This window comes from Micromys minutus (genome assembly GCF_963924665.1).
Source record: "Micromys minutus genome assembly, chromosome: 11".
NCBI classification, from domain to species: Eukaryota; Metazoa; Chordata; class Mammalia; order Rodentia; family Muridae; genus Micromys; species Micromys minutus.
Window position 1 is genome coordinate 53,406,510 of NC_137980.1, and position 17,169 is coordinate 53,423,678.

Consider the following 17,169-nt stretch of genomic DNA (forward strand, 5'->3'; position numbering starts at 1 on the left):
AGGTGAAGAAATCTCTCCTGACCCTCAGCCTTGCACCCCTGTATCCCACAGTGCAGTGGTCCTGAGGGCCTGCTGCTCACAGTTCTGCACCAGGCATCCCCAGGCCTTGCAGCATCTCCCCAAATCACCTCGGCTCTCCTCATCCTCCCCTCGGTCCTTCCCACCATAGCTGTTTGTCTTGAGGCGCTTGGGTGGGGTAGAGAACTCAGAAGCGCCAGAGTCATTGGTTGTGCGTCTTCGAGTTTTGCTCTCTGCAAGGGAAGCAGGCGGGTGTGACTGAAGGGTCTAAGAGACAAGGCAGGCCTAGGACAAGACTGTATTTATTGCCTGGGACCCAGCTGCTTCTAGAGCAAGGACCATGATGGGCACAGAGAACTCCAGAGGGGAGTCAGGAGCAGAAGCCAGTTCAAAGCTCCCCTCACCCAGGAAGCAGGCCAAACTCTGTTTACAGGTTTACACATGAGTATGTAAGTGAATCTGTCCAGAGAGCCAGATCATTGCTGTACCAGACAGTGATGTCTGCCAGTGGCCAACAGGAGCATGCAGCTGCTAAGCATTTGAAATGCTATGAGGGACAGGATTTCACAGAGGGTCAGGTCCAAATTGTCAGGAGATGCTACTGATTTGGTAAATTTGGACTGGCTTCAACCTTGGAACCTATTTAGCCAACTTATGAAGTGAATTCATATGTATTCATTAATCAATTTCTGTTTAACCTTTACCTATTGGCATAATTTTTAGGACGGTACAAAGAGAAAGGTGGACTAACAATATAGAGATACTAAATGTGAAAATGCTAAGCTTAAAAATATTATGTCAGAGGTGGGGGTGGGGTGGGAAACATTAGGTCTAAATTTATAATTAACATTAATTTCACCTGATCGTCTACAATGAAACGACTACAAACTAACTACATGCTGTGGCTTCCATTCAGTAATGTTTATTTCTATTTTTATTGAACCTATTGAATCATAGTGGGCATGGATGAATCTGACTCTTCCCCATACACACACTAGGAAAGAAAATTAGATGCCCATCCAAAGCCATGAAGAAGCCTGATGTGGTGATATACGCTTAGAATTCCAGCCCATGACCAGACAAGCAATACATAGTGAGACTGTTGTCTCAAAAATGAAAAAATTAAGGAACGTTTGATAACAAAGTGACACTGGCCAGTGATTATATATGCCATTAATAGTAAAAAATAAGAAGAAAATCAGGTGTCCAAAGATTATAGGAGGCTGGATGTGCCCCCAAGGTTAGCCTGGTTGTCACACACAGGGGTGAGTGATTCAGATCAACTTAGGAGATTTGATTCTTCTCTCATGAGCACTGTAGATATTAAGAAATCGGAAGGCAGAAGGAAAAAACAAAAAACAGAACACTCACAGACAGTACCCCATGTTTCCTGGGTTCATTCCCACCTGGCTCCTTGTTGAGGCCCTCAGTCCCAATGGGCTTGAAGCCCCTGTAGGCCCACTCCTCCATGGACCACTTCAGCTGGTCCTCCAGTGACTCTCCAGGGCTGCTGGGGAAGGTCTTGCCAGCTCGCACCCTGGCTTTCTGCCAAAACACAAATAAAGGCAAACTCTGTCCATGAATGGGAACAGGGGAATGAGATCTGTGCCAGGGAGAACCCAGGGACTCCCCCTGCTGGGGCCTGCATTCCCTAAACAGTGGTGTTTTTCAGAGCTAGGCAGCTGTCCTGGGCTGCGTTTTGCTACGGGGTCCTGCTTTTGAGGGGACAGGTTTTAAGGGGACTGATCGTGGGGGCAGGCACCAGAGATATGACCTCTTCCCTGTAGAATCACAGTGGTCAGCTCTCCCCCAAAGGAGAGTTTCAACTCAGCTTTGTTACTTGAAACACAGAAGCCTGCAGCATTTTTACCTTACCCTCAGACAATGGACTTCTCCTTGCGCCTTCTCTGAGAAGATGCAAATGGAGTGAAGCATTCTTCATTCTAAGGGCCATGGCAATTTACATGTCTGACTAGGCACTTGGCCAAGTAGGACAGACTGATAGGGGTTGCAGGAGAGTCATGGGGAGCCTAATGACTCAGAGGAGATAAACAGTCCACAGACTAAGGGAGAAGACAACTGGCCTCAGCTCCTTTTCTAGGCCTGCTTGAAGAGAGTTCACAGCCTCTGGGTAGCACATTCTGCAGTATGGCTGCTGCCCCTGGGACATATGTTACACTGGTCAATTGTCACTTGCTGCTTAGGCTCATTGAAAGCTGGATTTGGAAATGAAAGGCCTTCCATTGTCTCAGACTCAAGCCTACTTCTTTCAAGTATCTTCCAAACCTCCCTGTCCTAGGCAGACTGCTCCCCTGACACTGTGCCAGGAAGGAAAGAAGAGCAAACAGCTGTGGGCATTAAAAACATAGCACCCTTGAGAAAGGCCAGAAGTAAATCCGTTTTCAACAGAGGGTGCTCTTGTTTATCCCATGGGGTAGAGATGGCTGCCGGCGGGATGGAAGGACAGAAACTCATCCATAGTGATGAGATTTTCTGTGACGCTTTTTCATCGAGAAGCCCAGCTTCTTGATGCTGTCAGTGGGGCTTCCCAAGTCATCTGTGTTTGGTGATTTCATGACATTTCTTTTGCTTGTTCACCCAGTTGGGTTTCTCTGGTTACTTCAGCTGGGTATTGTGAGCACCTGATATGTGGATGTTTATCTGTCTACCTGCTGCATTTCTCTGCTGCTTGCTGTTTGTACGCTTGCTTGCTACACACTGAATAAGATGCACTTGTTTGAAACTGAAAGCACAGCTCTCCGGATCATTCTATCATGAGATACCTCACAAGCCAGCAGTCATAATTCCCAGTCTAGCTGGCAGACTGAGCTCTTACTACTCACAACGATTGAGTCTTGATCATGACTTCCGGTTGCCTGATCCAAGTATCCAGACAAGGCAAAAATGAATTGTGGGTGGGGTGAGATTCCTAGTACAAGGGAAGATAAATAAGGTGCTTTGGGCTGCTCCTCAAAACTGTAGAACAGATGAGATGTCTCAGGCTGCAATGCTTGATTTCACACAGCCCAATCTAATGCTCACAGCCTTAACTCTGTGGTATGGCTATCATCGTGCCAAGGACGTGCTCTAGTCAACATGAGCAGTGAGTACGAGGTAGGCTCCTACTATATCTTATTGCCATCTGACCCTTTCTAGAAACATGTGTATGTCTCACTGGATCAAAGCAAGCATTCCCTCTCCCAAGGCCCACAAGTCATTGTGCACATGTGTGATGCTTTAGTGGCCAGCATAGGCCAGGACACTTATCTTCTTCCTCTCCCTGCTGGTCACAAGGCACAACTGCAGGAAGTTTCTCCTCAGATTTGATAACCTATTATTTTTCTTGCTCTTAGAAAAATTAAGGGAGCTGGAGAGATGGCTCACTGGTTAAGAGCGCTAACTGCTCTTCCAGAGGTCCTTAGTTCAAATCCCAGCAACCACATGGTGGCTCATAACCATCTGTAATGGGATCCAATGCTCTCTTCTGGTGTGTCTGATGACAGAAACATATATACTCATATATATAAAATAAATAAATCTTTTGTTTTTAAAATGGTAGGTCAACCACTACTCTTGTGATGTCCCCATACCTAGGAGTATACAGGCAGCACAAGTTGGATTAAGTAAATTGTTTTTAAAGGGGGGGTGATGAAGGTGGAATGATCTGGAAGAAAGAGGGAAGTATAGGGTGAATATGATTAAAAGACATTGCATATATGCATGACATTTTCAAATAATTAGTAACAATATATTAAAATTGTTAAAGCCTGAGAGACAAGAAGTCTATGCCATTCTGGAGAGGAAAGGACCCTTGTCTTAAGTCTCCATCCCACAAGTGTCTGCCTAGATCTACACTAAATCTTTTGCTAATTAACTCCCACAAAGCCAAAAGCTGTTTGTGTTGGCATGTGCCTGAAATCCCAACACTGGGAAGGTTCAGACTGAAGGATCCCTATAGCCTCCTGGCCAACCAATGGAGCCCAGTTGGTGAGCTCTGAGCCAGTGAAAGGTGTTGGCTCAAAAAAAGGTGAAGGGTTCTAGAGAGATTGTTTATTAGTTCTTCCAGAAGACACAGGTTCGATTCCCAGTACCCACACTGTTACTCATAACTGTCTGTAATTCCAGTTCTAGGGGATCTAACACCTTCTTTTGGCCTCTGAGGGCATACACATATGGTATACACATATGCATACATCCCATCTCAGTGGTACCTGATACTCAGTGCCGTCTCCACCTCTGCTCTCTGCATCCACCTGTGCAGTACCCATGTCCTCCTGATGGCTGTCCGGGCTCAGGTCACCAGATGGGGTACCAATGCTCTGGGGTATCACATCTTCATCTGTGAGGTCAATGGTGGGGTAAGAGCTGGCAGGGGACAGCCAGGATGTGCTTCCTGAGGTGGTTGCTTGCCAACTGGGGGACTGTAGACAGAAGAACAGGGTTGAGTCCCAGCAAAGCAAGACTGGTGGGGGTGTATATGAACAGCCACCCTCTATTAGTTCCCATGCAAGCAAGAGTGAAGAAACAAACCAGGACCCTTTTGTTTTATAAAGAACAAGAGCTGGTGGTCATTGACCCTAAAGCAGAAACGGAATAAGTTCCTGGGTATAACATGCCCACTTGAGGCTCTGAAGCTGAGCTCAGGAAGGGCAGGGTGCCTGGTTAACTGGATCCTGTGCATCTGGAAACACAAGAAAGTGCTGGATCTGCTAGGGTTCCCTCAAGACAGAAAGAAAAGGCACAAGAGAGACCGGTGATAACCATCAATGGCTTTCAGCTCAGCTCCAAGGTAAGCCAGAACAAGGCAATGGGCATTCTTGCCTCCTCAACAGGGTTCCAACAAGGATGGGCCAAAGTGAAGCCATAAGGCTTAGGGACCCATCTAACACTCAAAAAAGGGAGGCAGAGTGCTGCCTTGAGCAGCCCATGACTGTGTTACTAGAACGGTGTCCTTTTCCCTTTAAACACTTTCTTCATCCTCTTTCTCTTAATCCATTTCTTCAAATGGGTCAACATGAGAGAAATTTAAATATTTACCCTTGAATACTTTTTCATTTTCATATATATAAAGCCATGGAAGAAATAAGTCATTTTCCTTTGACAGAGATGCCACATTTTCTTAGCAGGCTCTGACCTGCCAACCCACTTCAGATTGAAGTGGAGGTGAGTGGTGTCACCTGAAGAAACATCTCCATCCTTGGCCTTAGAAGAGTGCTTTATGCCTCACCACAACACCTTTGTAAATGCTATTAGTGTGCTTGCTAAGGAGATGGAGGATGTGTGGTGTGTATGTGTGTGTGTTTTCCCCATATCCCCAGTACCTAGTATCTTGCACAGACTCAGTCCAGACTGTGTGTTGAATTGAACTAAAGGGTCACTGCTAGTGTTAGCATGCCTCATGCCTCAGTACTGTAAGCTAGTTGTTTCCTTTGCTGACATTTGTAAATATCACCCCCACACTCTCTCTCTCTCTCTCTCTCTCTCTCTCTCTCTCTCTCTCTCTCTCTCACACACACACACACACACACACACACACACACGACATTGTTTGTGGTTGTTTTTAAAGTTTTGCCTTTCCTTTAGATACTATCACATGGTCAATTAACTGTAAAAAAAATTTTTTTATGTGATTGCTTCTAATGAAATAATTATCCCAAGCCCTGCCCTCTCAGTATACTTTGACAAGTAAAATTTGAATTTGTCAAATAAATCAGTCATGTTCGAAAAGGTTTAAAAAAAGGGGGGGGGGGGAGGCAGACCTCATCCTGCAGCTACCTTTAGTTGCTGATTTTAATGAAATGAGCTGGAGGTAATTAACCAAAAGATTTAGGGGTTGGAGTAATGGCTGAACAGTTGAGAGTCCTTACTGCTCTTCCAAAAGAATAGGTTCTGTTCTAAGCACCCTCCTTAGGTTGCTTCCACCTGTCTGGAACCCCATCTCCAGGAACCCCAGGTCTTCTTCTGACCCACAAGAACATAGGCACTCATGTGTGGATAAAAGTGAAATAATTTTTAAAGGTTTAATTATAGATGTAAACACAGACATGGACAGACTTGCTGAATGTCCTTAGCCTTATTTTCTATTCAGGTTTGTGAGTGGTGGGAAGAGCCTGGGCTCAGCCAGAAGGGACTTACTGATGGGGTTTTAGAGGGTGTCCTGGTCTTCCAGAAGAGTTTGGGCATCACTGGTGTGCCAGAGCCACTGCTGTCCCCCACCTCACTATCCCCATCTTCATCTCCATCTCCTGTGAGGTCCTGGGGAAAGGAAACAGCTTTACAGTGGAACAAAGTCACACAAGCAATACAGCCAAGAAAAGTGAAAGGCACGAAAATTCACAATGATGTCATGCTGGGGGCCCTACCATACTTCCACCCAACCCGTACTGCTATAATAAGACTTTATAGGAACCTCTTTCACCACGAGAAGGAAACAGGCTGGCTTAGAAGAGATAAAGGACAGAGAGGACCCGTTCTCCAGAATTTCTCCACCCTAGAGTCAAGTCCCTCATCTCACAGACAGCCAGTCTTCCCACAAAAATATGGCAAACTACAGTGGTCCCAAACCTACAGGAACCAGACTAGAAGGTGACAGGGAGTCCTTTGGCCAAAGCCACTGAAGTTCTTTGGACAGCCCAGAAAGAGACTTTATTCCTTCCTTCCTTCAACCACACCTGTCCCTCCTGCTGTGATCATTGCTCCAAAATTGAAACAAAGACCTTGTCTGCCCCTGTGACCTTTGATGGATCCCTGGAAGACACTGGAGCAAAGAACAAACGGAGTTCATTTTGATATAGAAACTGGTGCATAGAATACTCATGACAGTGTAAGTGCTTTCATAGCAAACAGTGTGACAGAAACGTCTCTGTCCATGTTCAGTAAGCAAAATTTCAAGGCTGAAGAAATGGCTCGGTGGTTAAGAGCACTAGCTGTTCTCTGGCTGCTCATCCAGAGAACTAGGGTTTGGTTCTTAGCACCCACAAGATAACTAATAACTGCCTGTCACCCCAGTTTCAGGGGATCCCACACCCTCTCCTAAGCTCTGAAGGCATCAGGGACAGTTCACAGATAAACTCGCAGGCAAAAGATTCATCACAATAAAATAAACAATAAATAATAAATTTATTAATTATTAATAATTTATTTTTATTTCAAGTGCATTGGTATTTTGCCTGCATGTTTGTCTATACAAGGGTGTCAGATTCCCTGGAACAGAGGCTATAGACAGTTGTGAGATGCCATAGTGGTACTGGAAACTGAACCCAGGTCCTCTGGAACATCAGCCAGTGCACTTAATGTAACTGCTGAGCCATCTCTTCAGCCTCCATCAACAATGTTTTTCTAAGAATTAGAAGTAACTGAATGTTCAATTAAAAGAAGATTAAATTTTCTTCTTCATTTGCAAAGCAAGCAAGCAAGTAATTTACCTTGTGCCACCAGCTGCAGAAGCATTTAAAGACACGATCAAATTCAAAGTAAAGACAATCCATCACCCCCGAGTTTGGGGGGAAAGGAAGAGTAGCAGCAACTTCAGACAACAGTGAAATATCCCCTTTTGCTATGAGATTCAGATTCTTGGAAACTCCCTCAAAGCCAAAAGCAGTGAGCTCACAGGCCCTGAGTGACGCAGTAAAGCTGGGAGTGGTCAATGGGCTGTAGATCCTGGCAACAAGATGGCAGGCCAGCGCGGGGACCAGGTATGTGGCCTGGGTCTCCTGCCTCTCAAGCCACAATTGGAGGCATGAATAGACTTTGCGCCAATGTGGAAGCCTCTGTCTGTTGTGGAAAAGAACTTGGAGCCAACACAGCAGCCTTTGAGAGTGCTGCCCAGTTCATGCTGAGTAGCATCAGACTGCATCCAGAGGTTGGAGCTCCATCCCAGCTTGCTGAGTCAGAAACCAGCCCAGTCTCAGCCTGAACAAGCTGTTGCTGGCATTGCGTCTTCAGAACCACTTGGTGACTACAATTGTCGACCGCTGTCTCGTGAAGTGCCGTCAGAAATGGGAAGACACTCAAATTAATTTGCTTAACATCTGAAATTAAGGCAGAAGCAATGGTTGCTAATGCACCAGATAAAATATCTCAAGCTAAAAAAAAGAATGAAAGGGATGTGAGAGACCAAACCATAGTCAGGAGAGCAGATCTCTAGAGCAACCCAAAAGGAAGTATCAAGATCTGAGAAAGAAACACTGAAAGGATCTGCCACCCAGGTCCTTCTGGCAAGTTTATAAAGCTCTGGGAGCAAAGACATGGCCGGCCAATGAGATTCTCCCTGTCTTTCCTGGTGGTGACCCATACCCTTAATCCCAGTGTTCAGAGCTCACAGACTGGAGGTTCTCTATGAGTTCAAGGCCAGCCTGGTCTGCACTGAACTCTACACCAGCCAGCACTAGTGAGACTGCTTTTTAAAAGAAAGACATTCTTGTTAAGATGTTTCTTATTTATACTTTATTCATGGTAAAATAATTTAAAACCATCTAAATAATCCACTGTGTGTTTTATGAAGCACATTGCTGTTTTATTGTTGTTGTATATTTATTATTATTAATTATTATTATTACAAGCTACATGTACTTAACATTTTTAAATTTATTCAACTATGGCAAGACAATCTACAATATCTTGCTGACATGAGCATGACTGTTTATTAAATACTTGCATTGAAAAGTATATAGTGGGGGATGGAGAAATGACTCAGCACTTAGCATTCTGTGTAGACCAGGAGGTTCAGGCTTACTGCTGTGATTTGTCTGTATCATCCCTGATGCCTGACAAACCTAAGCCAACAAGAGAATGATAAAATGAAGGGGAAAAAGAATGCTAGAAAAACTATAGCTCAGGCCTGATGAATTGGCTGCTCTTCCAGAAGTCCTGAGTTCAATTCCCAGCAACCACATGGTGGCTCACAACCATCTGTAATTCTGGCCTGCAGATGTATATGCAGCAGAACACTCAAACATTAAATACAAAAAGCAATTTTTTAAAATAATTATAACGAGCCAGAAGGTAGCGGCACACACCTTTAATGCCAGCACTCAGAAGACAGAAGCAAGTGAATCTCTGAGTTTGAAACCAGCCTGCTCTACAGAGCAAGTTACAGAATAACCAGAGCAACACAGAAAAGCCCTGTCTCAAAAAAATCAAACAAACAAAAAAAAAACTACACTAAGAGCAAGAAAAATATGTAGTGTGGGGGTGGGACTTACTAATAGCTAAGCTAAATTTCAAATATAAACTAAATATAACCAACTTGAGTATTTACATTTTGCAGTTCTGTGTATATTCTGAATACCGACCTCCTGCCTAAAGTTTGATGGCAATGACTTTCTTCCATTCTGTAGGTTATTTTCTTTGCTGGGCAGAAAGGTTTTTATTAGTATTAATTTATTTTTATTCCATGAGCTTTGGTGTTTTGCTTACATGAATGTCTGTTGGAGTGTCAGAAGCCTTGGGGCTGGAAATACAGGAAAGTGTGAGCTACCATGTACATACTGGGAATTGAGCTCAGGATTTCTGAAAGAGCAGCCAGTGCTCTTAACCACAGAGCCATTTCTCCAGCCTTGCAGTGCAGCAATGTCTGGATTAATGTGGTTGTGTTTGTTTATTCTTGGGGCTATTATTTCCAACGATGCTACTAGAATCCTGTTCAGGAAGTTTCTGCCAATACCTTTGAACTGTACCATATGTATTTTCCACTAGCGTTTTAAAGCACTTAAAGGTTTAAGTCAAAGTCTTTGATCCACTTTGAATTGAGTTTAGTACAGGGTAAGAGATATGAATGGCATTTTAAACCCCTCTACTTTAGTTACGCTTTTTATTGCAGGGACAAAGCACATGACCAAGGCAACTTATAAAAGAGAACATTTAATTGGGCTTGCAGTTTCAGTGGGTTATAAGAGTCCTTGAAGAGAGAAGAAAGGTATGATGGTAGGTACAGATTAGAGCTCATATCTTTACCCACAGGTAGGAGGCAGTAAAAGCTAACCAGAATGGTGTGGGATTTTGAAACCTCAAAGGCCATTCCCAGTGACACCATCCTCAACAAGACCACACCTTTTAATCCTTCCCAAGCAGTTCCACCAACTGGGAGCCAAGTATTCAAATACATGAGCCCATAGAGGCCATTCTTTTTTTTTTTTTTAAATATTTATTATTATATGAGTACACTGTCGCTGTGTTCAGACACACCAGAAGAGGGCATCAGATCTCATTACAGATGGTTGTGAGCCACGATGTGGTTGCTGGGAATTGAACTCAGGACCTCTGGAAGAGTAGTCAGTGCTCTTAACCTCTGAGTCATCTTTCCAGCCCCATAGAGGCCATTCTTATTCAAATGACTACAAGATGGATACCCAACTCTTTGCCAACACCATTTGTTGAATCCTTTTGTCAGGATGTGTTTTTGATATCTTTGCCAAAAATTAGGTGTCCCTACCTGGGTAGGTTTACCTCTAGGCCCTCTATTCAGTTCTAATGAACTGCCATTTCATACCAGTATCATAGTTTAGTAGTATCATCTGAGGTGGAGTATTGTGATACCTCTAACAGTGGTCCCTCTGCCCAGAAACAATTTGTTTATTTTGTAGTCTTTGTATTTCCACATAAATTCTTTTATTATTTTTTTCTAGTGATCTGAAAAATGCCGTTAGAATCCTTATGAAGATTGTAGTTATTTACAGATGAAAGCTGTAAATTGTTGCTCTACAGCCATTTTCACAACACTAATTCTGTTTATCCAAAAAGGTCTTTTTTTATCATCTAGATTCATCTTTCACTTCTTTTTTCAATGTCATAAAGTTCTCATTATGACAAGTTCACATTCACTTTCACGTTCTTGGTTGGGTTCATTCACAGGTATTTAATGTTTGAGGGTTCATTTGGTTTAGGTTTTTTGTTTGTTTGCATTGTATCATGTTTTTGATATAAGAAACCTAAAAACCAAAACTTAAAGTTTGGAATACAGTTACATGCTATGGCTGTGGGCATGAGAACCAGCAAGAAAAAAACAAAAGTCATGTGGGTGACATGACTGTAGTCTTGTCTGCACAAAGGTCTGCAGGCTCAGCAGAGATACAAAGCCAGATCCCGTCTCAACACAAAACAAAATAAGGCAAAGCAGAAAGTCCGAACATGGTATGACCAAGTTGGAATAAGTGCATTTTGATGTATTAAGTAGCTTATCACAATATTTGTTTTAGTTAGGGTATTACTGCTGTGAACAGACTCCATGACCAAGGCAGTTCTTATAAGGACAACATGTAACTGAGACAGGCTTACAAGTTCAGAGGTTCAGTCCAGTATCATCGAGGTGGGAGCATGGCAGCATTCAGGCAGCCAAAGTGCCGGAGGAGCTGAGAGTTCTACATCTTCATCTGAAGGCCACTAGGAAAAGACTGGCTTCTAGGAGCTAGGATGGGGGTCTTAAAATCCATACCCAGTGAGACACCTACTCCAACAAGGGCACACCTCCAAATAGTGCCACTCCCTAGATTAAGCATATACAAATGTCACATTCCACTCCCTGGCCCCAAGAGGCTTGTTTAAACACATGAGTCTATGGGAACCATACCTAAACATAACATAATGCGGAATACATTTAGTCCAACTTAAAAGTCCCCATAGTCTAGTAATCTCAACAATGATAAACGTCCAAAGTTCAAAGTCTCTGCTGGGATTCATCCGATCACTTAACTGTAATCTCTAAAGCAAGACAGGAAACCAGCTGGGCAAATCCCAGTCTCCATGTCTGATATCAAAGCAGTCTTCAGATCTCCAACTCCTTTTACATCTTTGTTTTCTACAACAAATTTCTCCATCCTGGCTTGGTTCCACTCCCTTTTAGCGACTTGCCTCTGCAGATAATCTAGGGCTCTGGCATCTCCAACATCCAGCGGTCTCCAAGTCAACTTCTTGTTCCAATGTCTGGGATCCACACATGATCCTCTGGGCTCCTCCAAGGGGCTTGCATTACTCCTCCAACTCTGCCTTCTATAGCACTCTAGACTCTGATTGACTCCACTCTACTACTGTTGCTATTCTTGGTGATCATCCCATGATACTGGCATGTCCACTATGCTAGGGTCGTCAACTAAAATGAGGTTTCACTAACAGCTCTTTCCATGGTGCCAAGCCTCAACTTCTTTGCATGATCTTTTCAGACCTGAGCCATCTACTGGAGCTGAGGCTAAACTTTCACCAGTGGCCTTCCATGGCCTCTTATAGTGTTGAGCCTCAAATACTCTTCATAATCCCTTCATACCTTCAAAACCAGTACCAATACTGGTGATTACCAAGACCAGCTGCAGCATGAGGTACATACAACCTTGGCTGTCTTTGGAACACAGCTTTTTTGTGCTCCTAGAAAATACTTCTCAGAAGATTTCACCTTAGTGATGTTTGTCTCTTCTTAACCACTATTAAATTCTTAGCTCTAGCTAACCGGCATCAATTGTCCTCGTAGTCCCTTCTATTCTTGACTCTAAAGCCAGAGCCACATGGCCAGAGCTGCCAAGTTCTTCTGCTTACTGGAGCTGGAACATAGCTCTCTTTTTCTATTACATTATTATCAGATTTCTGTTTCCCAATTCCTTTATTGCCTAAGCTTGGCTGTCCTGAAACTTGCTCTATAGATTGACCTAGAACTCAGAGATTTGTTTCACTTTGTCTCCGGGGTTAAAGGTGTGTATCACCTTGCCTGGGCCTAAGTTTTTCATGGCCACTGTTCCTCAAGATCCGGATCAAAAGTCTGTGTCTTCCACCTCACAATCTGGATCACATGTGTGCCCTCCATTTCTGGATTGTAGTCCATTATAGATTAAAAGTCCAAATAAAAACAATAACCAAGTAATAATAATGCCTAGATAGATATAATTATTCCTTGTTCAACTGCAAAATTATGAACAATAAATGTCACTGAATAGGATCTTGCCCCAAATCACCACTCCCTTAATCTGCTATCCCCTTGAACACAGGGTTCAGCTTCCTTTCACATCCTGGTGCCCATTTATGACTTGAACCATACATTTTATATTTTATATTTTTCCCTTTTCAGCTTCTTTTCATTAAAACATTCTTCATAAGACTAAAGCAGAGAACAAAGTCTCTGCTGGGCTTTTTTGAGACTTTCATAGTCAATGAAAGTAGAATAAATCTCTTTAACTTAGCCTCAGGTAGACTCTTCAGACAAGGGCAAAAGGCAGCCACATTCTTCACCAAAATACCACAAAAACAGCCTCTAGGTCACATACTGAAATTCTTTTTCTCTGAAATATCTTGGGCCAGGTCTGAACAGTTCAAATTACCCTCAGCAACAAAATCTTCCATATTTCTACTAGGATATCTTAGTAAGCCCCACTTAAAGCATTCCACTGCTTTCCAAATCCAAAGCCCCCAAATACACATTCTTGCAAACAAAAGCATGCTCAGGCCTATCATAGCAATACCCCACTCCTGGTACCATCTTCTGTCTTAGGTAGGGTTTTACCACTGTGAACAGACACCATGACCAAGGCAACTCTTATAAGGACAACATGTAACTGAGACCAGCTTACAAGTTCAGAGGTTCAGAGGTTCAGTCCATTATCATCAAGATGAGAGCATAGGCAGGCATAGTGCAGGAGGAACTGAGAGTTCAACATTTTGCTCCAAAGGCAAACAGAAGACTGGCTTCCAAGCAGCTAGAATGTGGGTTTTAAAGCCAAAGCCTGCAGTGACACACCTACTCTAACAAGGCCACACCTCCAAATAATGCCACTCCCTGGGCACACTCAAACCAACACAATATTGATCACATAAACAAAGAAATAATTTCAGAAACATAGAAAGGACCCAATAACTCAAAACTTTTCAGCTTGGTGAACTAAACAAGTAAAGGTTTGTACTTAACTTCTAGATTGCAAATATCTTGAGTCTCAGGATACCAACAGGGTGAAAGCTAAAAGAAAGGCTCAGAGCCCCAGAAAAGGAGGAGAAAGTACCTGAATGTAACTAATCAGGCTGGAGACTTTCCTCTTGGTTGGTGATGAGCTTCTTCTCCACTCTGTGGATGACAAGAATCAGAGTACACATTCAAAGGACAGGGCTAAAGGCTTCTTGCTGACAGGCCAACCATAAACAGGGACCATGCAGTGTCTCTGTATCTTCTTTGTACTCAGAAACTGGGCACAGGGCCAGGTTCATGCCTTCCTCCCTAAAAGCTGAGCAGTTAACATTTGGGGTCCTCTCACCCATAATGATGCCACCGTCAGCACAGCAAGAGGACCAATGATCCAGACACACTGAGACCAGCTCTACCAGGAATGGCAAAGTAAGGGACCAGACACCTTGGGTGCTCTTCCTCATAGTCTCAAATAGGAAAAAGAAGTAAGTAGCTGTGGGCAAAGTCAAGACAGAGCTTTGGCTTTGCCCATGCCTTGCAGGAACAGAGTGATTTCTCTTAAAAGAGGCATACGAGGGTGCTCAGAATCTCCCTATTTTGTCCTTAGCCACGAAGAAGGTCTTGCCCCAACCAAGGCGTGTTAGCACCTCAGCTCCTCAATGGCCCACTTACCTCTGCTCTCCACTGTACTGACTGCCTCCAAGACTTGGGTCAAAGGAACTGCCTTCGTGTGTGAAGACTGGTCGCTGCGGGACTCACTGATGATGATACAGTCCTCACATTCACTGACACCCTCCTCATCACTGAACAGTCTGCTACCACCCTTCATTGTCTGTGGGAAAAGGCCAGAGTGGAGAGGAAGGAAGGAGACAGGGGAATGAGAGAGCAGCTCACCTTAACTTTCCCGACCATGGGCTCTGTGTCCTTGGCTCAAGAGAGACCCCTGTGACTCAATCTCCTGAGCCCTATCCCAGACCGCTCATCGAACTCAGAGGCTCTGGATTTGGTCTCATGTGCCAGGTAGTCTAGAAGACTCAGATGCCAGCACTCAGGAGAGGAGGGAGCTAGGATCTGAGATCCCAGCTGTTGTATGCCATCATTCTTGCTCCAACCAACTTATGTCCCCTTCTACCCCTGCTCCCTTCTCCCTGCCCAGCCTCTGCAGAGCCTCAAGAAGCCAGTGCACTCTTTTCCCATGACCCCTTTGTTGGCTCTGTCTCCAGGTCTCCTTCCCTCTCCTCTCCATGGGCATAAGCCCCAACCCAGCCCATCCACTGGGCCTCATTGGTCACTTGGCCTGTCACTCATTCCCTCACTCGTGATGGGGTGGGGATGGAGGTGGGGGTGGTGGAGCTGAATCTCATGTTCTGAAGGGAAGGGAGGATAGAGGAGAAACAGTGGTTAAGGACTGTAGAGGTTACCAGGAGTGACAGCTGTGACCTGCTGTGGCCTCAGGCCACCTCTAGTACTTGGTCTTCCCATTGCTGTCCTTCTAGTAAGCCAGCTAAGACAGCAGCCAGGTAGTTCCTCACTGATGGGTTGATAGGCTTGTGTGACCTTTGCCCTGACTCACACAACATTGTGGGTACCCAATTAGGTATACACGTGTATGTACACATGTAAGAAACTGCACCTTTATGGGGGGTGGACTGCAAGCCAAAGTTTGGAGAAATAGCCTGGGCTAATAGGGAGAAGTGGTTTCATCTTAGAGTCAAAAACAAAAAACACAAAAACCAGGGCCAGAGAGATGGTTCAGCAATTAAGAGCATTGACTGTTCTTCCAGAGGTCCTGAGTTCAAATCCCAGCAACCACATGGTGGCTCACAACCACCTGTAATAGAATCTGATGCCTTCTTCTTGTATGTCTGAAGACAGCTACAGTGTACTCACATACATAAAATAAATAGATAAATTTAAAAAAAGACATCAAAATCTCACAACATGATGTGAATCATATACATAAAACAAATAAATACATATTTAAAAACAAAAGACATCTAAGTCTCATAACATGTGTGCATCAAGGTGCTAGATTCAAATCTTAGCCCTTAAAGTAAGCCACCACAGGGAAAACAACACATAAGCAACCCATGGATGTACATATTTGTTGTTTAGGAAGCTGAGGTACCATTTTCTGCAGATGAATACAGCCCGGACCACATAGTAAAAACCAGTCTCAAAAAATAAAATCATCTAAAAAGTAGCCCCAGGGTCAAGTATACATAAGGTTAGTATCCCAAATACTGTGGTTACCCACCAGAGTCACCATGGTTTCTAAAATCCATGTTAGTTTGCAAACACGATACCGAGTCAAAACGATACTAGGAGCTGCAACGGGTTTCTCAATCTGTGGGTCACAAACCCTGAATGACCCATCCTTGGGGTCATTTAAGACAGAAGACACCGAGATTTACATCATGGTTCATAACAGTAGCAAAATTACAGTTACGTAGTAGCAACAAAAATCAGTTCATGGTTCAGAAGCCACCACAACCTGAGGAAGTGTATTAAAAGGGTCAGAGCGTTAGGAAGGTTGAGAGCCACGGCTCTGCAAGATCATACTCAAGATCTGCTTCATCAGACTACATATCATCTTCATTGAAAATGGGACGCAGTGTTTTAAGTAAGTTTACGGTTTTGTGTTGGGTCTAGCTCAGCGCTACCGCTCGCTGTGGGCAGGTCGCACAGGTCTGCATAGGACGTTCGAGAGTGCCATCCGTTCGCGTCATACGGCCCAGGGTGGTCACTCTGAACTTTAACAAGGGTAAGTTTCCCATTAGGGAGCTGTTATCTGCTCTAGTCTTTTTGTATTTGTCCCATCCATACACTCACCTGAGAAAGGGCTATCCTCAGAGAACCTTCTAGAAGCACGCTGTAGCTGCCTGCAGACGCTACAGGCTTCACAGCCGCCAGAGGGCGCTGTGTAGTAGAGTTTGATGGGCTTGGGTATTATTGCCCATAGATGTTTTTGCAGTGTATTCAAGTGAGAACCAACAGTATCCTTTATATTTGGTTATCACACACGAATGGGCACCGGGAAAACTGGGCAAGGGGTCCCTCTTACCCTGCCGGTGGCCCTGAGCTAGTACAAGCATGGCCTTAGCGTTTCTTAGAACTTCAGAATTTGAGGCCAGCAGGATGGCTGAGAGTAAAGATGCGTCTTGCCAAGCCTGACATACTTAATTTCCTGAATCCCCATGATGGAAGAAGTGTGACTCCCTCAGGTTGGTCTCTCAAGAACACACAGACTACATTCATATAGTTTTATTTCAAAATGC

The 17,169-nt window shown here is 44.0% G+C and overlaps 1 protein-coding gene across 1 annotated transcript in view; it reads right to left on the minus strand.

The window, feature by feature from the left end:
* The window catches only part of LOC308427456 (DNA (cytosine-5)-methyltransferase 3C-like), a gene marked incomplete at both ends in the record, with an annotated part of 28,413 nt that extends 13,693 nt beyond the window's left edge, over nt 1-14,720 (minus strand). Inside the window, 6 exon segments of the mRNA XM_080925576.1 lie at nt 129-251; nt 1,425-1,563; nt 4,230-4,439; nt 6,154-6,273; nt 13,992-14,053; nt 14,564-14,720. Coding sequence (XP_080781702.1) covers nt 129-251; nt 1,425-1,563; nt 4,230-4,439; nt 6,154-6,273; nt 13,992-14,053; nt 14,564-14,720 — 811 coding nt within the window.
* Between the last annotated feature and the right edge of the window lie 2,449 nt (nt 14,721-17,169).